Here is a 24,127-nt window from a genome sequence, read left to right as displayed (position 1 = left end):
CTTCTTAGAATGCTTTCTTTTCTCTTCCTTCCTTCCTCCCTCCCTCTTCCTTCCTTCCTTCTTTTTTTCCTTCCTTCCTTCCTTCCTTCCTTCCTTTCTTTATTTCTTTCTTCCTTCCTTTTTTTTCTTTTTCTTCCTTCATCCACCCCTTCTTCCATTCTTTCTTCTCTCTCTCTCATTCTCTCTCTCTCCTGTCTCTGTCTCTTCTCTCTCCCTCCTTCCTCTCTCTCTTCTCTTTTCTTTTTCTTCTCTCTCTCTCTCTCTCTTTCTCTCTCTCTCTCTCATGAACCACAATCATTTATATAAAATAGCTAATGTATAACTGGCCTATATTTTGAGGAATAGTTGGTGTTCTCATCTTTGGATAATATAAGTAATAATCTGTTCTATTAAGAAAGGTGGGATCAGACTCATGTCTGAAAGGAAGCTGGTAAAGTTGTTGTTGTTTTTTTTTTTTTTTTTGCTAGAAATTCAAGTGCTGCTATGAAACATTTGTATCAATAATTTGATCTTATCTGCCCCACCACTTTCTAGCTTTGCACAGAAGCTAGAGTTTCAGTCACTTTCCTTGACATAATAATTTCTGTTGTCCATTGTAGTTATAGTACACAAGTTTTCTGTTTCATGCTTGATCCAACTTGCATATTCATCATTAGACAACCAGCATTTCCCCACATCCTCTATCTTAAGAGTTCTCTTTTCTCTCTGATTTCTTTGCTTCTCACAATTCTGTAGTACAGTCTTTGATTGATGCTGAATTTGTTCTTTGCATTGTTTTGATTCCTTATATCACTTTCATCTTTCAGCATTTTCTTTAGTTATTGATTAACTTATTTGCTCTCATACACTTCCTCTCTACCCTGAGGTCTATTATATGTGTTGCTTTTGGCTGCCTTTAATTAGACAATATGGCATTCAAGGTTGTTATTATTATTATCATGACATTGTTGTAAGCTTCCAATGCCTTTCCATGAGTCAATATCCTTTTCAGGGTAAGTCCATCAGGATGATGTTGGACATCTGTCCCCAGGAATATTCTTTATTAGTTTCACCATGATCTTTATTATGGTCTTTACCATGGCAACAGCCACAGCAAATACTGTTGCATGTAATTTTGAACTATTTTATTATTTTTCTTGTCAAACAATAGGTAAAATGTATTTGTTTGTGAGGAAATGGCAAATATAGGCTTTTTTGAATGACTCTCTATTGGTATGGTTGACCTGCTGGTTAGAGTTGTGCCATCAGACTCAGACAGAACTTTTCAAAATCTCATTCTAAGTGAGCCCATCACTTCAGACCTTTCAAGACAATAGCACCACAGACTGTTCTCACTTGACTTAAACAGACCATTCTGCAGACCTCTATAAAGCAATTTGCTTAATGCAAATTTGCTTGTGGGCATGGGGAAGAAAGGAAGGGAGAAAAAGAGACAGAAAAAGGGCCTCTTGCCATGCTCTGATGATGAAGTGAGAGCAGGAAGAAGCACATACAAGTTGAGGTTAGCCACGCTGGAGCCTGATGGGACTGAGAAGAAGAACATTGGGGGCTGGACATAAACACAGGAGGAGAAAATAGGAGGAGGGCAGGGATAGATACCAAATACAGGAGTAGACATACAGAACACAGACATGTGAGGGCAGGGCTGGAAGGGTGGAAAGGGGCAAAGGTCTCTTCCTTAGACAAGGAAGTCTCAATCCAAATCTCCCATCAGGCAGTGATCGTCTCTTATGCTTCAGTTCTTCTTGATTTCTTTTCCTGAATTTGTCCCATTATTCAAAAAGTCACCATTGCTGGTCAATGCTCAGCAAATCATATCATCTAGAAGTTTGGGGGTCTTTGATCTTTTTGAAGGATAATTATCGCCCTTGACATCTGAAAGGAGGATTTAAAAAGTATCTTGTTGCATTATGGTTCCTATAAGAAAGAATGTTTTGTTTGATATGTATCAGAGACAACTTACCACAAGGATTATTGTCTTAAGACAATAATACTGGTGTCAACTCTGTGCATGTTTGGGGGTGGGGGTGGGTGGGCAGAGGAACTGAATAAAATGACTCAAAGCTACACTAGTAATGAATGTTAGAGATTAACTCCTTATCTTCCCCCTTATTGTTCTGGGTTGTTCACTCTGCCTGGACAGCAATGAAAGGCAAAGAATGGGTATCACATAAACATCTCGGTGGTCATACCTGAGGCAAGGGCACATCACCAGAAGGATTCCCAGAACCAGAAGCTGAGGAAGAATATGGGTCTTTGGAAGATAGTGTGGATTTCTTACCATTCAGTGATGTCAGATCTGTATGGGAAAGAATGATGTGTGTTAGAATAGCTCTACTAAAAAATAAATGGTAGAGGAAGAGTTTATCCCCAAGAAAGGGAGAGGAAAGAGGGAGGAAGAATGGACAGTGGTAGGGATCAAGCTGGTTATCAGGCACATAGGACCCCTGCATCCCAATGGCTCAGAGTTGTGGGGATCAAGGACCCAGATATTACTGGATATTATGCCAATCTCCTGAAGTCTCTTATAATCTGAACTTCTATAATGAGAATGAATGGTAGAATCAGGAAGGTTTGATTAAATATCTTATCAACATAAATATAACAAAGAAAAAAATAAGTCTGCGGATTTGTTAGGATTGAGGGGGGAGTAGTTTATTAAACCACTTTGAAAATACCTCATGTCTTTTGACAGGATGCTGACATAATATTTTTCCCAGAATGCAGGGAACATAGAGAAAAAGCAATGGTAACCACAGGTTGAAGGTGTTTGCTGCCAGTCCAATCTAAGCAGAAGGTCTATGGGAGAATAGGGAGTGTGAAAATGAACATAATGGTGGAGTAGGGGAGAGGAGTAGGAGAGGGCGGGAGGCAAAGCCCCTGTCCAAGCAGGGGGGAGGGGGAAGGGGCTGACCGCCTAGGGGAGGAGTTGTTCCCACAGGACTAGCCCAGTAAGCCAGGACTATAGCCCCAGAACTGGGAAGAGGCAGGACTCCTAATGGAAACTATCATTCAAAAGCAGCACAAAGAGGAAGTTAATTTGTCATTAATTTAGTCATTAGGGAATTTTAAATGACCTGAATGACAGTTGCTTCATACCCGTAGTCTCATTAGTTTGTGTTCTCTCCCTCACTTCCCCCCCTTCCCAGGCACTCAGTTGAATGAGCATTCTCTCTGTCTCTCTTGTGTCTCTGCCTCTGTCCCCTCCTCTTCTTCCTCATCCTCCTCTCTATATCTCTCTTTCTCTCCCTCCTTTCCTGTCTTTCTCTATCTTTCTCCATCTCACTTTGTCTTGTTATTTGTGTCACACTGTGACTCTCCCTATCTCTTTTTCCCCGTTTGTTTCTCTGTGTGCACACACATCTGTCTGTCTGTCTCTGTGTGTGTCTCTCTCTCAAGTACACACACATATTTTTTTCTTTTTCTCCCTTCTCCCTGTCTCACTTTCTGTCTCATTATCTGTCACCCTGTGTCTCTGTCTCTCCCCACCCCCCATCTCTGTGTGTGTCTCTGTCTTTCACACACATTTTTGTTATTTTTCTCTCTCACCATTTCCCTCTCCCTGTCTCACTTTCTCTATATCATTATCTGTTATACCTCTATCTCTCTCCATGTGTGTGTCTGTCTTTCTTTGTATCTGTCTCTATCTCTGTCTATCTCTCATACACATTTTTTCTTATTATTTCTTTCTCTATCTCCCTATTTCTCTCTTTCTGTTCCTCTATCTTTCTGTCTGTCTGTCTCTCTCTCTCTCTCACTCACACACACACTTTTTCCTCAGTTATTTTTTCTCTCTCATTCTTCCCCATCCATCTCCCCGTCATTTTCTCCCCAACACCCAATCTCCCTCATTCTCTAGGGCACCCTCCCTCCCTTGCTCATTTTCTCTGTTTTACAGGCTTGCATGTCTCTTCCACACTCATTTCATTCTCTCTCACTCAAAGAAGTAGCCCATTATCTGCCCTATATATGAGATTCACACATGTGAATCCTTCAGAGGAGGGCTGTCCACTTTTTGACTGGGGACGGTGGAGGCAAATCCAGGTGATTTCAGTCTTTTTCTGCAATTGTCTTATAGCCTTCCCAGAGATGGGAGAGGGAGGAGGCTGGAAGGTGAGTAAGGAGACAGTGGCCTGGTACAAGGCACTGCAGGCCCCCTCTCCTGGGGAGGACTCCTCCTGCCCACCCCCTCCTAGTCTCCCCAGCAGCTGTGGGGGTGGAGGCTGGCCACCCACTCCACCCAGGCCTCCTGCCCAGTCTGCATTTGAATGTGTTCTGACCTAAAAAGGCAATTGGACCAATTCCTCCCGCACACTAAGATTTATGAATCAATTGTTATTGCTCTTCCTGCCTACAGCCCCAGGCACTTGCCAGGGCCCTCCTCCTCCTCTCTTTCCACCCCCCTTCTTCTCCCACAGGGAAGACTCTTGAGAATACTGGGGCTGCTGTCTCTGCTTGCCTTCTCTACTCTCCCCAAGGAGGGAATAGCAGGTAAGAGTCCAACTCCCAAAGCCTCTGTCAAGGACCCCCCTTCCACAGTCCGTTCTCCTGCCTCTGCTTCAGGGGGCATCTTAACACAGGAGGATGGTGAGTGAGGGGAGTGAAAAGAGTCATAGATCAGGTTCAAAAATTAGGGTTCAAGCATTCCAATTCTGGCTTATATGAGTCACAGGAGGACAGGATATAAGTTGGAAAGAAATGAATGATTAAATAAAAAACGTTTATTTAGGGCTTACTCTACACCAAGCACTAAGCTAAGTGTTAGGGATATAAATACGAAAATAAGACTCTTTGGTCTTGAGGAGCTTACATTTATCTTTTTTTATTAAAACTTTTTTATTTTCAAAATATATGCACTGATGATTTTCAACCTTCACCCTTGCAAAACCTTGTATTTCAACTTTTCCCCTTCCTTCCTCCCACCCCATCCCCTAGATGGCAAGTATTCCAATATATGTTAAACATATGCAATTCTTCTATACATATTTATACAGTTATCTTGCTACATAAGAAAAATCAGATCCAAAAGGGAAAAAATGAGAAAGAAAACAAAATACAAGCAAACAACAAAAGAGGTGAAAATAGTACGTTGTGATTCCCACTCAGTTCCCACAATCCTCTCTCTGCTTAAGTTCAGTTCCAGGTTGCCTGTTTGGGTCCCTGATCCTTTGAGGAGGAGTGATTTTTAAAATCCCCATTTTATAGATGAGGAAAAGAAGGCAGAATGAGGTTAAAATAACTTTATTCAGAGTCACCAACCTAGGATATCAGAGATGGGGTTTAAATTCAGATGTCCTGACTCCAAGGTTGGTAATCTATCCACTGATGTTTAGTCAATTTTAAGTCCATTTTCTCTGATTCTCTCTTTGACAGTTGCTTCAGCTACTCCCTCAATCAGATCTAAGCCCTCTAACCTGTAGAGACCTCCATCTTCCCCCTCCCCCATTTCCCTGTCCCTCTCCCTTACCTCCCTAGCACTGTCCCTATACTTTTAATATAATTTATATACCCATATGTAAATACTGTGTGATATTCCTTCTACCTCAATAAATTTTTAGAGGAGGAAGGACAGAGATTATTTCATTTTTATCTCTGTATCTCTGGCACTTTACAGTGCCTGATGCATTACAAAAATGCTTATTGAACTTTTCTAAAAGACTTTACATTTATGACATGACTTCCTTTAGCTTTATCCAGTGAGAATGTTGGCCCCATTTGACAAGTGAGGAAAACTGAAGTTCAGAGGTGGGTAAGATGACTTGCCACCTCTGAAAGGGCTGCATTTCTAGGAATAATGGGCCAGTATTGTGGGCAAAAGTTCCTCTGGTTAGCAGACCAAGCTTCCTCCTGTCAGTTCCCAAAGGGGGTTCCTCAAATGTCCACTATCTGGTCTTTCGTTCCTGCTTGATAGATGAAGTGTTCCCTTTCTGAGCCTTAAAACTTTTTTTGAACTTTTTTCCAACCACTGTAGGCAGCTGCTCTTGATCCCATCCATTTCTGTGGCCACACCCTCCCCCCCAATCTAGGGTCCCTGCCCTCCTCCCTCTCTCCAATGCCCCTCTCTCTGCTCCAGGGTCCCCACTGGTCAAGGGGTCAGTCCCAGTCTTCAGCAGGTTCTCTGATGACTTGGTCCATGACCCAGAAGGAGCTGCCCTGTCCTTGGCCCGCTCTGTTTCACCCCTCCCTTCTCCTCCCATCCTCCTTCTCCCAGAGGAAGCCAAACCCTGCCTCCCTGCCCTAAGCCAACTTTCCAGTGCAGCTCCAGCTTCCCAAAGCCTCAGAGCTGTCCCTGTTGGAGCCATTGGAAACATCTTCCTGAAGCCTTGGAGCTCCCTCTGGAGGCCACCCTCAGAGCTCTGGGCAGCTCCTCCAAAACCCCAGACTGACCATTCTCTGGGCTCCCAAAGCTGACCTGGGTGGAGGAGTCTTCAACTTTTGCCTCCTTCCTTCCCGGCTCCCCATCTTTCTCCCTTCCTCTTTTCCTGGCTGACTCCCATGTCCAGTGGGACTGTGTCCTCAGGCTTTCTCATGGAATAGCTCCCCAACTGCAACTGCTTTCTTCCTCTCATCTTAAAGGGAGCTCACATAAAAACCATTTTTTTTTTTTTTTTGCTGAGGCAATTGGGGCTAAGTGACTTGCCCAGAGCCACACAGCTAATAAGTGTTAAGTGTTTGAGACCAGATTTGAGCTCAAGTCTTTCAGGTGTTCTATCCATTCTGCCATCCAGCCACTCCCAAACCATTATTACATGGCATTTCATAGACTAAATGACCAGAAGGAACTTTAATGCCTAACTCCCTACTAGATCAAGAATTCCTCCCCCTCTCCAAGTGCTTCTAACAAATAAGAGGTCATCACATCTCTGGGGAAAAGCTCAATTTAAGGAGAACTTGCCATCCCTGTCCCCCAAGGCAGACCGTTTCACTTTGGGGCAATGCTAATCATTAGGAAGTCTTTCCTCAACCTTGGGACCCAAATTTTGTTCCCTGTAAGTTCTGCCTTCTAGAGCCAAGAACAACCACTTAATTTTTTGTTCCACATGACAGCCCTGCCAGTGTCTGAAGCCTGCCAGCCCCATCATCAGGGGCCCTTGGCCCTGCTAACTCCAACCCATCCTCATGTAACATTAACTAGAAACATCACACCATCCTCCTCTGAATGTCTCAATTTGTCAGTATTGCCCCTAAAACCTGATGCTCAGTAACTGAGCTCCATTCTCCAGATAGGGTCTAACTGAGGTAGAGTACAACAGAGTGATGTGTGCTACTTGTCTTTCTTTAAAAAAAAAAAAAAGAATATATATTTATTGATAAGTTTTGTTTTTACATTGCCTGAATTTCCCTACTCCCTTCTTGTCTCTTAGTATAGCCTAAGAATGGACTCGCTTTGAGGCTATTAGATTGTTAGTTCATTTGGGGTAGGAACTGTCTTTTGCCCCTTTTTTTATATCCCCATTGCTCAATACAGTGCCTGGCACATTTGCTGTTCAGTTGTTTCTCAGTTTGACTTTTCATGGTCCTATTTTAGGTCTTCTTGTTGTTTTTCAGTTTGATGTTTCGTAATCCTGTTTTGGGTTTTCTTGGCAAAGATACTAGAATGGCTTGCCATTTTTTTCTTCAGATCATTTTACAGATGAGGAAACTGAGGCAAATAGGACTAAGTGACTTGTCCAGGATCATACAATTAGTGTCTGAGGCCAGATTTGAACTCAGAAAGATACATAGTAGAAATTATGTTTACTAATTGATTGGGTTGACTTTTCACACTATTGACTTAATAAATGTTATTAAGCTGAAGGTCTACTAAATCCTCTGGATCTATGTAGTACAAATTTTAAATTAAAAAATAATGTTAAATATATTTCTACCATGTTTAACATATATTGGACTACTTGCCATTTAGAGGAGGGGGGGGAGAAGGGAGGGAAATTGGAACACAAGGTTTTACAAGGGTTAATGTCGAAGAATTATCCATGCGTATATTTTGAAAAATAAAAAGCTTTTTAAAAAATAATGTTCATAAAAATTATTAAGCTTGAAGTCTACCAAATCCTCCAGATCTTTTAAAAAATATATGTTGGGGAACAGCTAGATGATGCAGTGGATAGGGCACCAGCCCTGAAGCCAGGAGGACCTGGGTTCAAATCTGGCCTCAAACACTTAACACTTCCTAGCTGTGTGACCCTGGGCAAGTCACTTAACCCCAATTGCCTTAGCAACAACAATCTATCTATCTATCTATCTATCTATCTATCTATCTATCTATCTATCTATCTATACACACTGGTAAAATTATATGTTGGGATCCCTAGGACAAGATGGCAATCTCTTTGGCTTTCTTTGTAGGAACTTAAGTTAACAAAGCCCTGATCAATGTCCTGCCTTAATTCTATCCTGTTTTACTCACAAACATTCTGTGTAAGCATTATCCCACATTATTGAATGATTCATCAATTAACAGATGTTTATAAAGCACCCAATGATGCCGACCCCATATTGTACATCAACATTTCGATTTGGGATCAGACGACCTGAAATTCAATCCAAGCTTGGCTACTGGGTCACCTACAACCCCGAGTGTCAGTTTTCTTATCTGTAAATTAAGAGAAGCCGGACTTCCAGAATTAAATTTACAATCGTATGATTGTTTATCTCACCGAGCAGCTGCTCTGTTTCCTTCTGGAAGGTTTAAGACACCTACTGCTTGACCATTGTATGGCAACTTGAGAGTCCCAGACCATCTGTGTCTGCCTGTCTGTCTCCTTGCCTCCCACACACATACTTGAAGTCTAAACCCGCATCCTGTCTCTTCTGACCTATACTCAACCCTTTCCTCCCTCTGACTGCTCTCTAACACCATCCCAAGATGGTAACTCAGATCATGGAGAGCAAACATCCCCACAGAAAAGCTTCTCCTAGTTCCACTGAATAACTAACTATTCAGGTACCTCCGAAGTCCCAGACATGTTGCATTTGGAGTAGGGCATGTGAGATTTGTCTCCCAAGATTAAATTGATGCTTTTCTGAATTCGGTAAGCAATATTCTTATCTCTTCTGTTCTGAAATTCAAGTCATTGCACCTCTTCACAAGAGTAACATTTAAGTTACTCTTTAGGTTACACAAAGAATAACAAGTAACATTTGTTCCCGCTTCTTTTACCCACAATTCCGTGAATTACTTTAGGCATCACTCCCATTTTATAGATGGATCAATCAGCAAAGATTTATAAAATATCTACTTGCCAGGCACTCCAGTACACATACAAATACAAAAGTGAAGGCCCCTGCCCTCAAGAAGCTTACCTCTACCGATCATAGGAATATAGGATTTTAGATTTTGAAAAAATCTCAATGAGTGCAGTAGGGATGGAAGAGTAGACTGAATTTGAAGTCAGAAAACTATTCACTATCTGCATGACTATATGACCATTCCTCTGGGTCTCAATTTCTTTACAATCTTAATTTTTATTGATTTTAATCAGAATGGTATAAAGAATAACAGATTCTAACTTGTCTCTCATTTCTCACCAACATGGTAGTAGGGAACAGGGAATACATTTTTAGATGTGATTGGTGGGTTGCTTTGTTTTGTTTAAATGCAGGAATTTGTTACAGAAAATGGGTTTCTGAGATGTAATATAAATATATATATATAAATAATATATAATATATAAATATAATAATATTTAAAGGCAGTATATAATATAATATATATAAGCAGTATATATGTTATATATATAATATGATATAATATAATATAATATAAAAAGGCAGTAATGGAATTTTTTTTGATTAAAAAAAAAATCAAACTAGGAGGCAGAAGGTTTGAGTTCTAGTCCTGACACTGTCACAGACTGTCTCTATGATTTTGTCATCTCTTTGAATTTCTTTAAATGCAGGAATTTGTTGCAAGAAAATGGGTTGTTGAGATATAATAATGATATTAAAAAGGTATTAATGAACCTTTTTTGATTAAAAAAAACACAACCTGGGAGGCAAGAGGTTTGGGTTCTAGTTCTGACACTGTCACAGATTGCCTCTATGACTTTGTCATCTCTTTGAATTTCTATTCTCCCTTTATGAAAGAAGGGCTGATCTAGATATTTAAGAATCCTTTCAAAATCTCTGATTCTCAACATGAAGTGTTTATTTTACATCCCAAAGCACTCTTAGGAGGGGGAGGTGGGGCCCCACCAACACAAAATGCTGGTACCCCAGTCCCACTGGGCAACTGTTCTGGCCACTGAGCTCCAGGAAGCCTAAAGGGCAGGATGGGGCCGTCCCCTCTCTGCTGGTCTGCCGCCCAGTCTCACTTTGGGACAACAGTTGCCATTTGTTCTGGCTCAGGTTCTCAGGCTGGAGTGGGTGGAAAAGTCAGAACATAAGTGGGTGTCAAACACTTGGAGAGAGAGAGGGGGTCTGTGTGACTAGTGACCCTCGAAGGCTGGTGTGGGAAGGGGGTCATTGCTGACAGTGCTATGTGAATCATCCCTCCCGCCCTGCCTCCTCCCTCCTGCTTCCATGAACAACTCAGGGAGTTGGAATGGAAGAAAAAAACAATTTTGTTCCTTAGGGATTTTTTCCTTTGTTTTTTTGGTGGGGCAGGGGGAGTGGGAAGAGCCTTGTGGTAATCTCGGTTATGTCATTTCTGTTCTAACCTAACTATCCTATAGCTAATGAGGAGGCCAGACTGCCCCTAGTAGGTAGATTTAGGAATTTCAGCTCATAGATTCGATCTTGGAGTCACTTAATCTAAACCTCTCTTTCTATAAATGGGGAAATTGGGGCATCTCCAGAAAACATTGCTGGCCTCTGAAGTACCACCTTCCCTCTACTTTATACCAGGGAGTAAGCTGGATAGCTCTGTCTGCTTTCCTAATGTCCCAGTTGCTAATTCTGCTCTCCCCCAAAAATTTGGTATTTATTTTTATATCTCTTAAAATAATTTATATGTATATGTGCTGCACCGATTTAGTAAAATACAAATTCCGTGAGGGTAATAATTCTTTTTCTCTCCATCTCTGTCTCTGTGTCTCTCTGTGTGTTTTTCTCTCTGTGTCTTTTTGTCTCTCTGTCTCGGTCTCTCTCTTTTTATCCCTTTCTATGTCTCTGTGTTTTCTCTCTCTCTCTTTTTCTATCTCTGTCTCTGTCTCTCTCTTATCTTTCATCCAACATACAGTAGATGTCTAATAAATGTTTGCTGATTTGAATTTGGCTAGGTCTGTTTTTTTGAAAAGAGGGCCAATGAGGACTTGAGTCTTAGAAAGAAGCACTGAAGAATTGTTTTTGCACTGAAATAAATTAATTCAAATGTCTAAAGAAGTTTGGTTGTATGCACTATCCATGTTCAATTTCTATTATTCAATAATATGTTTAAAGGAGCTCAAATTCTGCTCATTTTCATACAATTTGCATAAACTTACATGAAGCTGTCACTTTACCCCTACCCTTGCTTCCCTCCATCCTCAAGGATGCAGCCCCAATGCAGTGATTTTCTTTGAGAGGTGTATGGGGATGGGGGATAGCAAGTGAAGAGGGAATGTTTCCAGAGTCAGGGCAGGTTTGATTCCCCATCTGGCCTTGCACAGACACAAAGAAAATCATCCCCCCAACCCGCCCCCAGCCCCTTCCTTCTGTCCTCAATCTCTGAAGAGAGGAAGGGGATGGGAAATGAGGCAGCTGGTCTTAAAGAATGAACAGAAAGTTGCCGCCACACCGGGTGACAGAGAATGACTTACTGGCTTGGAATTTTCTTCTCCAGTTTTGGTGTCTGTTTGAAGCTGGATGCTGGAGGCTATGGGCCCGTTGCAGAGCTGTGGCAGGATAGGAAAAGTCAATTAGTAACCAAGCAAAGGGTTCTTTCTCCCGATGCTCAGAAAAAAAAATATGAAACTCTGTCCCCTATGGTTTGGGTACAGATGTTAAACGTTTTCTGACATGGAACCCCACTTTTTCCCTCTACCTTGGAACAGACTAGGGGGTACAATGTTTAGAAGTAGGAAGATCTGAGTTCAGATATGAATACTTCTTAGCTGTGTGACTTTGGGCAAATCACATCATTCTCTGCCTCAGTTTCCTCATCTGTAAAATGGAGATTATAATAGCATCTACTTCCAAGAGTTGTTGTGAAGATCAAAGGAAATAATAACTGTAAAGTACCTGGCACATACTCTATAAATGTCATCTATTATTATTATTATTATTATCTGTCAATAAAGGGTCTCCCCTCTTCTAAATATGGACAATTCAATCCAATCACAGAATGATATCCACATGTACCTTCTTTGGAAAATGATTTGTTTCCAAAGCTACTCTTAGAGTTCTACCAAGCTGGTTAGTTAGCGATGAACCACAGATTTGGACAAGATCTTCAAGTTCATCAGCCTGATGCCTGGATGATAATCCCCCCAAGTACACCCCCAACCAATCATCATTCAGCATCTGCTTAAATACCTCCAGTGACAAGGAACTCACTCTTTCTGAGTCCACCCATTCCAGAGTAGAACTCTGATTACCAGGAAGTTCTGGCTTATACTGAGCTAAAAATTAGGCAATTCTGGGCCAAGAGTAAGGAAGATCTGAGTTAAAATACTCACTAGGTATGTGATCTGGAGCAAGTGAGTTTCTGTCTGCCTTAGTTTTATCAACTATAAATAGGGATCATTATAGCACTTCCTTCATAGGGATTTTGTGAGAACTAAATGAGATAATATTTGTAAAGAGCTTAGTGCAATGATTGGCATGCAGTAAGTGCTTAATAAATGCTTGTTTTCTTCCTTTCTACTATAACTTTCACGTATTGGTCTTGGTTCTTCTCTCTGTAGAATACATCCAGTATGACAAATCTTTAAATATTTGCAGACTACTGTAATATTTTCTCTCCCCAAAGCCTTCTCTTCCCTAGATTAAACATCATTAGGTCCTTCATCTTAATCCTCATAGGACATGATTTCAGCTGTGATAGCCTTATTTTGCAATGCTCTAACTTGCCAATGTCCTTCATAAACTATCTCTAGAACTAAGCCCAGTTCTCCAAATGTGAAATGACAATGACCTAGAATAGTAGATCTCTTGTCTGGACATTATGCCCCTTTCACCTATTAGTGAAGATTAGAATCACAAGAGCATTTTGGGATGTCATAATTATACCCTAAGGTTTGTGAAGCATTTTCACACATATTATCCTATTTGATCTTTACAACAACCCTGGAAGATCAATGCTATTATGATCCCCATTTTACAAATGAGGAAACTGAGGTGGACAGAGATAACTTGATTTTTCCAAGGTCACAAAGTCAGGAACTGTCTGAGGTCAATCTGAACTCAGACCTTCCTGGTTCCAGGCCCAGTGCTCCATTCATTGTACTATTTAGCTGCTTATGCTATTAACTCCCAGTCTACGAAAACCTCCAAGTCTTTTTTAGATGAAACGTCTTCTAGTTTCAGCTTGCCTATCCTGTATTGGTATCGTTTATATTTTGAACCCATATGCAGGATTTTACATTTATTTATATTAAATTTCAAATTTGGTCATTTTGATAAATTGCTTCAGCCTGTTGAGACCTTTCAGGTCCCAATTTTTTTTCCTGAGGCAATTGGAGTTGAGTGACTTGCTCAGGTGCCCACAACTAGGAAGTGTTAAGTGTCTGAGGTCAGATTTGAACTCAGGTTCTCCTAACTTCAGAGCCAGTTTTCTATCCACTGCGCCACCTAAATGCCCCCTCCCTTTTTTTTTTTTTTAAATACATGAGTTTTGTGTCATGTACAAATCTAAGACATTAAAAAAAAGTACGAATAGATCAGAAGCAAACACAACTATTGGAAACATTCTCCCCCTATCCAAAGGTGGTACATCAAGGAGTTTTTAAGTTAAACTGATTATATAATTGAAAAGGATTCTCCTTTCAGCACTTCAGGTCTCATTAGCAAAGCAAAAGCCCAAATGGGTCTCCAAATATGGGCCAAAATCTAAGGAAATGAATTCTAACAGGGGATCTCAAACTATTCTCCCCCATTCTATGGGGGGAAATCCTTCCACTTAAAACTCTAATAGAACCTTTGTAATAAAATTTTCTCAAATGATCATTTTTAATATCTATTTACAAGCAACATAAAAAACCAAAAAATTGGGGTGTTTCCAGGTTCATTGCTGCAGAATTTGAGAATTGTACTTTAGCACCCCTGATTTAAAACTGGAAGCAAACCTAACATGCATCCTGTCTAGCTCACCATTTTATAAATGAGAAAACTGAGACCCAGGGCACACAGTTAGTAAGGAAGCCAGATACTCTGGCTCCAAATTCAGTACTCTTTCCCATACTCCTCACCTATGGCCCCAAGAATCCTCCTCCCCAGTCTCACAGATATGTACATTGACAAATGTGTAGGGCACAGGTGTTGACATACACACATGCACAGGGGGACACTCAGAGAGAGACATAAATATGTTCCTGCACTCAAATACAAAGGGTTTTTAAAGGTTTTTATGTCTCCCAGCCGTTGGCCAGAAGGGTTCTATGGGATCCGTGAAGTCCATTCCCTATCCCCCTTGTCTTCAGACCGCCCTCTGCCCTTCTGCAATGAGTAATGAAAAAAGCAGAGAGCTCACTCTGCTTGTAACCATTTCCCAGCATCTTGGGCCAAGACAGGACCCTGAGCTGACCCAGAAGGGCACTTTTCTCTGTTCCAGGGACTCTCCCCAAACCTTTCCAGACGGCTGCCCAGATGGTCCCAAACAAATGATCCGGGAGGACAATGAATCCTTTTTTAAAAGACTCATAGGGAAGGGTGATTTCATTGTCACTCATTCTAGTGTGCAGCAATTTGGGCATAAGTTCTCCATGGGCCCCAAACTGACCTCACCCTCCTCCCACAAAGACCTGCTCCTCCTCTTCTCCTTCCCCACGGCTGCTGATGTCACTGTTCCTTCCCGGCACCTAGATGGGAAACTTCAGAACCATCCGGGACTCCTCCTCACATCCCACACTGAATCAAAGATCAGGTTCTGATTCTATTTTTCAGAATCTTTTACCTGCACCCTGATTTTTTGGGAACCAACCTGAACCCCTTTGGCTACAACTGATTTCTCTTTGCTTTGTCCTGTGAGGACACAGAACAGCTGGGACTGTCTCCTGCATTTTTAATAGATGCATATAAATATATCTGTGTGCAAATATGTATTTGTACATGCGTGTACACAGGCATATATACTAGTATTTTATTCCAGATGAAATATTTGTGTATACATTTAAACACATACACAGTCTATATATGCATGCATTAATGTATTATAAATACATTAGTATACTTGCACATTATGTATATACATTAATGTTATAAATAAATATATATATATATATATAATGTATAAGTGTATTTATATATACATATACATTATAAATATATCCATTTAAAATGACCTCTAAGGAACATTCAAATTATTTTGGTATAATACACCTAAAGGCTCTTAACCTGGAGTTCATGTATCCCCAAAGAGTCCTTCCTTGGATGAATTTCAAGAGGTCCAGGAACTTGGATAAAAATTATATCTTGGGGTAGCTAGGTGGTGCAGTGGATAGGGCACCAGCCATGAAGTCAGGAGGAGCTGAGTTCAAATCTGGTCTTAAACACTTAGCACTCCCTAGCTGTGTGACTCTGGGCAAGTCACTTAATCCCAATTGCCTCAGCAAAAATATATATGTATATCTTTATGTTCTCTAACATTTAACTGAAAATAGCATTTTTTTTCAATTATTCAAAACATTATTCTGAGAAGGGATCTGTTCATAGGCTTCACTAAATTGCCAAAGGGACAAATGCCATGAGACAAAATAGGTTAAGAATGCCCAAAATAGACTTATTACAATGATGGCACTCCATAAGTCATTTGAGCCTATAGGAGACCGAAGACGACAACATTCAGCTTCTGTATAGCAAATCAGCACAAAAAAAAAATTACTCTGAACCTCAGGGAAGGAGGGAGGGAGAAAAGGAGAGAGAGAAAGAGAGAGAGGAGGAGCAAAGGAGAGGAGGAGGAGGAGGAAGAAGAGGGGGGAGAAAGAGAGAATGAGAGAGAGCGAGAGCGAGAGCGAGAGCGAGAGCGAGAGAGAGAGAGAGAGAGAAAGAGAGAGAGAGAGAGATCTCTTACTTCCTCCTCTCATCTCCCCTCCCTTTCTTTCTCTTTCCCTTTATATGTCTTTCTCTGTCTCTGTCTCTTACTTCTCTGTCTCTATCTGTCTCTTTCTGCTCCTGTCTACTTCTATTTCTGTCTCTGTCTCTGTCTCCTTCTGTTGCTGTCTACATCTGTCTGTCTCTGTCTCTTTCTATGTCTGTCTGTCTGTCTCTTTCTCACAAACCTACACACACTATCACTTCAATTATTTTTCCTGTTTCATGACATTAGATCTATAAATACAGACTTAGTCTCCCTCCTGAGCTTCATCATTAACTGCCTTCTTAAACTGGATGCTCTGTAGCCATTTCAAATTCAACATGCCCAAAATAAAGCCCATTATCTTCCCCTGCCCACTTCTGAACTTTCATACTTCTGTTCAGGACAACAGCCTGACTTCTCATGGATAGAAGATTGGGGATTAGTCAGAGCTATTCTTCACTTCAGAGACAGCCTGCAGAAAGCACCTGTAAGTGGGCCATCTCTGGGCCTCAGTTTCCCTATTTGTAAAATGAGCAGAATAAAACAGATGATTTCTGAAGTTGAGGAGGAAGTATAATGTATTAGAAAGAATCTAGAATTTGAATCAAAGAACTTGGGTTATGAATTTATTATGTTGCTGTGTGAAGGCCTTGAACAAGTCAATCCTTTTCTTCTCAGTGTTCTAAGCCTCAGTTTCTATTACTGTAAAAATGAGAGAGTTAATATAGATCAGAACTTCTCAAACTTTTTGGTATCAGGATCCCTTTGTATTCTTAAAAATTATTAAGGACCCTTCAAAGAACTTTTGTTTATAACAGGAGTGGGAGACCTTTTTCTGCCAAGGGCCATTCGGATATTCATATCATTCATGGGTCATACAAAGTTATTAACTTACAGAATTCAAGCAGTGGGAAGTTGGTGTACCTCATTTTCAGCTCATCATTTCCTGCAGTTGCCTTTAGCAAATGATTTTTGGAATTTATACAGCCCGTGGCCAGGATATTCCCCACCCTTGGTTTATCTGTCTCATAGCTATTACTTTTTTGCTTCTCTGACCCCTAGAAAGGGCCTGTAAGCATCTTAGTCTCCAGAAGACTAGACTGGGGAAAAACAACTTTGGGCCACAAGAGGGCAATCCTGCACCATAAATTATAGCTCCCACAGACAAAAGGAGGCATTTGGATTGATTCTTTCTGCCTGCTTTTTCTCTTTAGAAGCAGGAAGAAGGGAGACTGAGGAACTTGAAAAGGAGCTGGGAAAGCTGAGTTTTAGTCCAAATTCTGCTACTTCTTTGCTATGTAGCTCTGGACAAATCAATAAACCTTTCAGTGACTTATTTTCCCTAATTTGGAAAATTGGGGTAGGTGGGTTTAATAGCACTTCTCAGGATTCTTGTGAGGATGAAATGAGTTAACCTATGAAGAGTGCTTTATAAACCAAAAAGTGTTATATAAATAGGAACTATTTTAAATTTGAGATCTCTACCTGAATAGCTCCTCCTTCCATCCCATCTGCCCTATCTCATACCCAGAGTCTCCATCTTCCAACAAGAGACAGAAAGAAGAGAAGGTTAAAGGACATAATGGCTAGCATTTACATATCACTTTAAGGCTTCCAGAGCATTTTACAAATATTATTTAATTTAAGTCACAACTCTAGGAGGTAGGTGATATTATTCACCCATTTTATATTTGAGGAAACTGAGACACACAGCAACTAAGTGACTTGCCCAGAATGACACAGTTAACAAATGAGACAGGATTTGAACTCAGGTTTTCCTGAGCCCAAGTCCAAATATATGTCTAACCCTTCCATCTGTTTTCCCAAGATTCTCTCAGGTTATATCCAAAAGCATGAGGAAATCCTGAATGGTATCAGGACTTAAGATTGTTAAACAGTGAAAAGGAAAGGCTTGGGGGTTGGGAAGGGTGGAAGGATTGTATTTAGAAACAAAGGGAATGTAAAAATAAAAGATACAAAAAAAACTTTATTTTTAAAAAGAGGTCATATCTAAATAGTCTAATTTCTACCGCCCTCCCCCTACCTTTTTTCTTCTCAGACAAAATTGCTCGACAAAATTTATGAATATTTTAGGGAAGCACCTGACAAAATCCCTCACATTATACTTGTACATAAGAAGGAGAGGCGTGGGTTAAATGAAAGCACAGTTGGGTGAATTTACAATTGGTTGAAAGACTAGGACTAAAGAAGAGTTACATAACGAATTAGAAGGAGGTCTGTAGTGAAGTGCCACAGAAATCTGTACTTAGTCCTATTTTTATCAATGACATAGCTAAAGGCATAGATGGAGTGCTTATCAAATGTGCAGATAGGAGGGATAAGTAGCACACTGCATGACAGAGTGAGTATCCAAAAGCATTATTAGTTATTAGAACATCATTTCTAATAACATGAACTATATTTTTAAAAAACAACTGCAAACTTTACACATTTCACAAAAAACCCAAACAAAACAAAACAACTTGGCAAGTACAGAATGACAGAGATGCTATTAAATAGCAGTTCATGTAAAAAAAAGTCTAGGTGGTTTCCTGAACTTAGAGTTCTGGGATACTCATGGAGGAGACAGGGATATCAGTCAGATAGAGGATCAGGATGGTGAAAAAATTAAATTACATATGAGGATCATTTAAAGAAAAGGGAGATTTAGCCTCCAAAAGAAGAGACCTGTAAAGTGGGAAGGGGAGGAAGGAGATAGTTAATTGATCAATTATTAAATTGAATTTAATTGGAGAAAAGAACACTTGGGGGAGAAAAGGAAAATGACTGCTGTCTTCAAAAATTTGAAGGGTTGTACAAGAATGAGGGAATAAACTTGTACTTCTTGGCCCTAAAGGGCAGGACTACAAAGGAGAAGAAATTACACAGAAGCAGATTTAAGCATGTGAGGAAAAACAAAAAGGAAAATTTAAAAAAAATTTAACAGTTAGTTATCTAAAAGATAGCACTTATCAGAGGCAGTCTTTGAACTCAGTTCTTCTGAGTCTAGAATTAATATATCTCCCACCCTATCTGCCATTAACACTTATCAGAGGCAATATTTGAAGCCATCCTTTGAGACTCAGCTCAAAATCACCTCCTCTGAAAAGTCTGGTCCTTTCAGTTGGAACTTCGAAAAGTACTTTGTAGCTCTCCTATACAAATATCATGTACTACTTTGTATCATGGATATTTATGTGAGTTTTATCTCTTCTGATGAATTGTAGTTCACATCTTCTCTGATTTTTTTTTTCCCCCATGGGAGAAGGCTTGCAACATTAGAAAGAGAGAGACCTGAGTTCAAGGTCTTCCTCTGATACATATTAGCTATGTGATTGGTTCAAGTGATTTAACTTCTCAGTACTCTGAGCAAATCTCTAAGAGCAGAAATTGTAGGGATAGTGGCAATCTGCTTCAATAGAGAGAATTCTCTCATCTGGGAGTTCTCTTAGATCAATAAAAAAAACAGATCCAATCCCTATTTTCTGTCTCATAAGACTCTAGGTTTTGTGCTGTAAGGTCCTTAGAGGGAATATGCTCTAACCATTTCCCTTTTCAGCAGAAAAAATATCAGGTCCAAGTTACTTAGTAAAAAACAATTGAACATAGCTTTGGACCCAGGTTCCATGACTCCAAAAACAGTGCTCTTGCTGCTCTCCCACATCATTCTTCTTCTAACAAAACTGAGTAAAGTATATTATAGCACATGATGGCTTTGGGGAAATATTTGCTGAATGAATAAAAGCAAAAGTAAAATGAATAAAGGAGTAAACACTCACCGTTAACTGCCTTTGACTCTTCAGGATACCCAATGCTCGTCCTTGTGGTCTGGGGGATGGTCAGGGAAACTTGACGTTGGAGGGGCTTTGAGCAGGGAAATTGTTCAGTCCTGGATGCTCTCTCCTCATTAAACTGTGTATTGGAAGAATCACCCCCAGAATCTGACTCTGTCTCAGAGCTGTAATAAAACAGGGAGGAAGATATATCCAAATAGTCCCCAGGAGCTTATATTCATTGAGTTTCTTTAGTCTCTTAGACCCAATTCACTCCTACATGTCTCCTACCTCAATGCCAGACCTCTCAGTGATGTTGAAAAAGGTTTTAAGATGCTGGCTGGCTCCTAAAAGCCCAGCTCATAGGCTTGGAACAGGATGGGGTCTTAAAGGTCTTTGACTATACTCATCATTTTATAGAAGGAGAAACTGAGGTCCGGAGATATTAAGCAAGGGCCAAGCAATATGAGAATCCTCCCTTCACTATGATCTCTCCCTGCCTTATTTCAGTGGGGCAGTTTAAATTTTTCTTCAGCCAATGTTCAATCCTTTGGTTGACCTGATAATAATAAATCAAGAGTAAAACTTTTAAACTGTTAATTATTTTAGAAAGATAGGATGGGGAGAAAGAGACTGGGACTGTCATTTCCTTGACAAGGAATTCCAGGATGGCTCGGAAACTCCCTCCGCCAATGTAAGTTGGTACCTTCTTTCTAGTTCTAGAGTACGCATTCTCTGTACCCCCAACCCCACCTTCCCCAGCCTTCTTTAAAAGATGCCTTAGGGTCATCAAAAGTCCAAAATAGAAGAAGGAAGAGGAGGGACTGGGAGAACAAAACATGAGGCTTCGGTTTGCTACTAATGTGGCTTGGGACCTTCTTATTAGAACAGAAGTTCCTGACCTTTTAGATGTCATAGAGCCTTCAGCCAGGATGGGGAACCCTAGGGCCCTTCTCAGAAGCATGCTTTTAAATGTATTAGATAACAGAATTACAAAGAAAAACCAATTCTATTGAAATAAAGTGATCAAAATATCAAAAGAAAATAACTTTTAGGCTACAGTGTACCATCATACAGTCAGCGAGGTTTCTCTCTTTGAGTTCTTTTCTACACAGAGCTATCAGACCTTCCCTTAATGATTTAGGATTACGAATACAGGATGGGTGGGGGGAAGCATTGGGAGGACAGGAGGCTGGGCATCAGTGTTTAAGGAGCTAGACACAGTGCGGTCTGGCAGATAGAGGGCTGGACCTGGAGTCTTCAAGGCCTGGATTTAAATCCTATGTCTGATATTCATTAGTTATATGTGAATTTGGGAGGAGGAGGAGGAAGAGGAGGAGAAGTAATGTTGCCAAACGAGTCATAAAGTTCCTTTAGCCTAATGCTGCTGTTATCTCTCTCTCACTCTCTTTCACACACACTCTCTCTCTCTTTCTCTGTCTCTTTTTCTCCCTCTCTCTTTCTCTTCCTCTCTTCCTTCCTTTCTTTTCTTTCCTTTCCCTGATCTTTTCCTTCCTCTCGTTCTTCTTCCCTCCCTCCCTTTTTTCTTTTCTTCTTTCTGTCTTTCCTTCTCTCTGTGTCTGTCTGTCTCTCTCCCCCACTCTCACTCTCTGACTTTCTCCTTTTTCTGTCTCTTCTCACTTCTTTGCCTCTCTCTGTATCTGTCTGTCTATTTGTCTACCTCTATCTGTCTCTACCTGATTCTATGATTCTCTGAGTCTCTATCTCTACCTCTCCGTGTCTCTGTCTGTCTGTCTTACACACACACACACACACACACACACACACACACACACACACAGGATCCACTGACTAGACGTTGTCATCAGTGACAGAAGGGAAGGAACTGGGGTCCAAAGGATCTGCAGGGCCAGCCACTAGGGCACAATGTGCTTCATGTGAGGTGGAGCAGGGCTTGTGTGGTCTCTCTTGCCTGGGCCCGCTGCCTGCAACGTAACTCACTCCTCTGGGTGGAGAAGCCCACAGGCTAAGGAGGCCCCCAGTCACAGAATTTCATCTGTTCTCCGGCAGAAGGGATGGCTGCAGCCTGGAAATATACAGACCTGCTGCCATCGCTGTTGACCATGACACAAATGGCCAGGATGCCATCTTCATTCCCTTCTCCCTCAGGGCCAATTTTCACAGAAGTCCATTCTGCAGGGAACAAAACCCTCTGGCCATCCACATCACAAGGTCCAGGAATGCTCTTTGGCTTTTTAGGGGAGGTTGGTTCGTCTGCTGAGAGGAGAAAATCTGCTAAATAGACAAAGCAATAAATAGTTGGCTCACCTTGGAACCTGACACTTTTGTTGCCTTGGTCCTCCAGTTACATGAGATCACATCAAGAGAAGGGTCTTCTGATAAATGGGAGGTCAGGGAAGGCCCCATCTGGTCCCATCCCCATCCTTCTCCTCCTCACATGTTCTCTTTTTCTTCTGTGACCATCATCAGTGCTTTCACCTCCTTTCAGTGGCTCTTGACCCACTCTCCATATTCTTCCTCTCATCCTCCACCCACCTTCTATGTACCTCATCATGCACATCATGTATTCTTTAAGATGGGTATTTCAGGAGCTTGCCCTGGGTAATAACAATGTTTGCTTTAGCTGTGGATATGGCATCCAGGGACATGGCCTATGAGGGCACAGACTATAGGATAAAGGGCACAGAAGCAAATATTTTGTACAGAAAATATTTACTATGACTTCTGCTGGTCAGGCTAACAGAGTCAGCAGTAGTGATCCAAAATCCAAAGGGGAAAGGCTATAGTCTTGGCCCTTGCCAACAAGTGGAGTGCCAGGCTTAGTTGGTAGAAAGAAGCTCTGGACTTCCTTGGGTTGCACTTAGCATGTTGAGATACATGGGACTGGTTATCCACTAGATGTTTTCTCCTCTTTCAGACTCACCTTAACCCAAATTCCCTGTGATCCCCAACCCCACCCCCCAAGGAAATAATAATAATTAATGCTTATATAATGCCTACTATGTGTCAGGCACTGTGCTAAATACTTTTATTATTTCATTCCCCCCACACACACACACACATACAACAACAACAACAACAACAACAACAACAACAACAACAACAACAACAACAACAACAACAACAACAACAACAACAACAACAACAACAACAACAACCACCACCCTAGGAGGTAAGTACTATAATTATCTCCATTTTACAGAGGGAGAAATTGTGGCAAATAGAAATTGAGCAATTGGTCACATAGTTAGTGTCTGAGACTAGATTTGAACTTAGGTAATCCCAGCACTCTTATCTATTGCACCACATAAATGTTAGAGGGAACTGGTCAGGCATTAAATATTTGCTATGGATTGTTTAAAAATGGACGAGAAAGTTAACATGGTATTCCCTGGTTCAGCCTGGTCATTCCTAAAGGTTCACAGTAGTTCTAAATGTTTCAAAATAAACCAAAAGCACTTTGAACACCACAGGAGTCAGGAGACAGATCTGGGTCCTAGTTTCAACTCTGCAATTCAATAGTTGGACAACTTTAGAGAGGACTTTCTCTTTCTACTCATCAGATTGGATTCTTCACCACAAGGAAGGGGTGTTTTCTGATGGCCCTATCAGTTTTGAGACTCTAGAATAAGCTTCAGGCTTTCTAGGGAGCTTGAGAAAGAAAAATGCAAAAAAAAAAAAATAGATTTCTTTTCTTAGGGGAAAAAAGTGCACTGCTCTCCAATTTGTGAGGAGAAGGTGATGAGATAACTAGCTTCTCCTTAAGAGCCCTGCAGGGGCTTATCTCAATTTAAGCCAATAGTCGGAAGGCAGAATACCAAAACAAGTGGGGACAGCTGATCAAAGAAATCAGTTCACTTGATCTTTTGTAGGAGCCTGTAGGGCTCTGGTGGAAAAGGTTTTGCAAGAGAGTAATGAGGACATTAGTACTAGGGTAGCCAATATAGCATAGTGGATAGAATATTAGATTCGAAGGCAGGGAATCTTAAGTTCAAATCCTTCTTAGACACTTAGTAGCTATCTGTCCCTGAGCTTAACTTAATTTCTTGTTTCTGGTCCTTCCCTCTTTAAGTGTCTCCCTCCAGCCATAGCTACCTCTCTCAGAAAAGAGAAGAAGGTGAAATCAGAGGATAATTGTTGTTATTGTTGTTCAGTCATTTTAGTTATGTTTGACTCTTCATGACCCCATCTGGGGTTTCCTTGGCAAAGAAACCTGAAT

General features: G+C 40.9%; 2 protein-coding genes across 2 annotated transcripts in view; both read right to left on the bottom strand.

Annotated features, from left to right (window-relative positions):
* LOC127540362 (F-actin-monooxygenase MICAL2-like) overlaps window positions 1-2,288 on the bottom strand; it is a 57,330-nt gene extending 55,042 nt beyond the window's left edge. Inside the window, exon 1 of the mRNA XM_051965018.1 lies at window positions 2,193-2,288. The gene's annotated coding sequence lies outside the window, so the exon portion shown is untranslated. The remainder of the gene's footprint in view (window positions 1-2,192) is intronic.
* LOC127540364 (F-actin-monooxygenase MICAL2-like) lies at window positions 263-22,846 on the bottom strand. Its single transcript, XM_051965020.1, has 4 exons — window positions 21,990-22,846; window positions 19,933-20,111; window positions 11,739-11,813; window positions 263-2,299 (listed from the first exon to the last, which is right to left on the bottom strand). The coding sequence occupies exons 1-4, from the start codon at window positions 22,010-22,012 to the stop codon at window positions 2,187-2,189; spliced, it is 390 nt and encodes a 129-aa protein (XP_051820980.1). The 5' UTR covers window positions 22,013-22,846; the 3' UTR covers window positions 263-2,186.
* Window positions 22,847-24,127: the final 1,281 nt, after the last annotated feature.

Source organism: Antechinus flavipes, chromosome 6 (genome assembly GCF_016432865.1).
Source record: "Antechinus flavipes isolate AdamAnt ecotype Samford, QLD, Australia chromosome 6, AdamAnt_v2, whole genome shotgun sequence".
Taxonomy (NCBI): Eukaryota; Metazoa; Chordata; class Mammalia; order Dasyuromorphia; family Dasyuridae; genus Antechinus; species Antechinus flavipes.
This window is presented reverse-complemented; position numbering and strand designations above follow the sequence as displayed.

What these genes read in the sequence shown, in the direction of transcription:
- LOC127540364 (XM_051965020.1), bottom strand. Translation starts at nt 22,012, where the DNA reads ATGGTCAACAGCGATGGCAGCAG. An exon ending in GTCAACAGCGATGGCAGCAG is followed by an intron (nt 20,112 to 21,989) that starts GTCTGTATATTT and finishes GTTTTATTACAG; the next exon opens with CTCTGAGACAGAGTCAGATT. An exon ending in AGAGTCAAAGGCAGTTAACG is followed by an intron (nt 11,814 to 19,932) that starts GTGAGTGTTTAC and finishes ATCCTGCCACAG; the next exon opens with CTCTGCAACGGGCCCATAGC.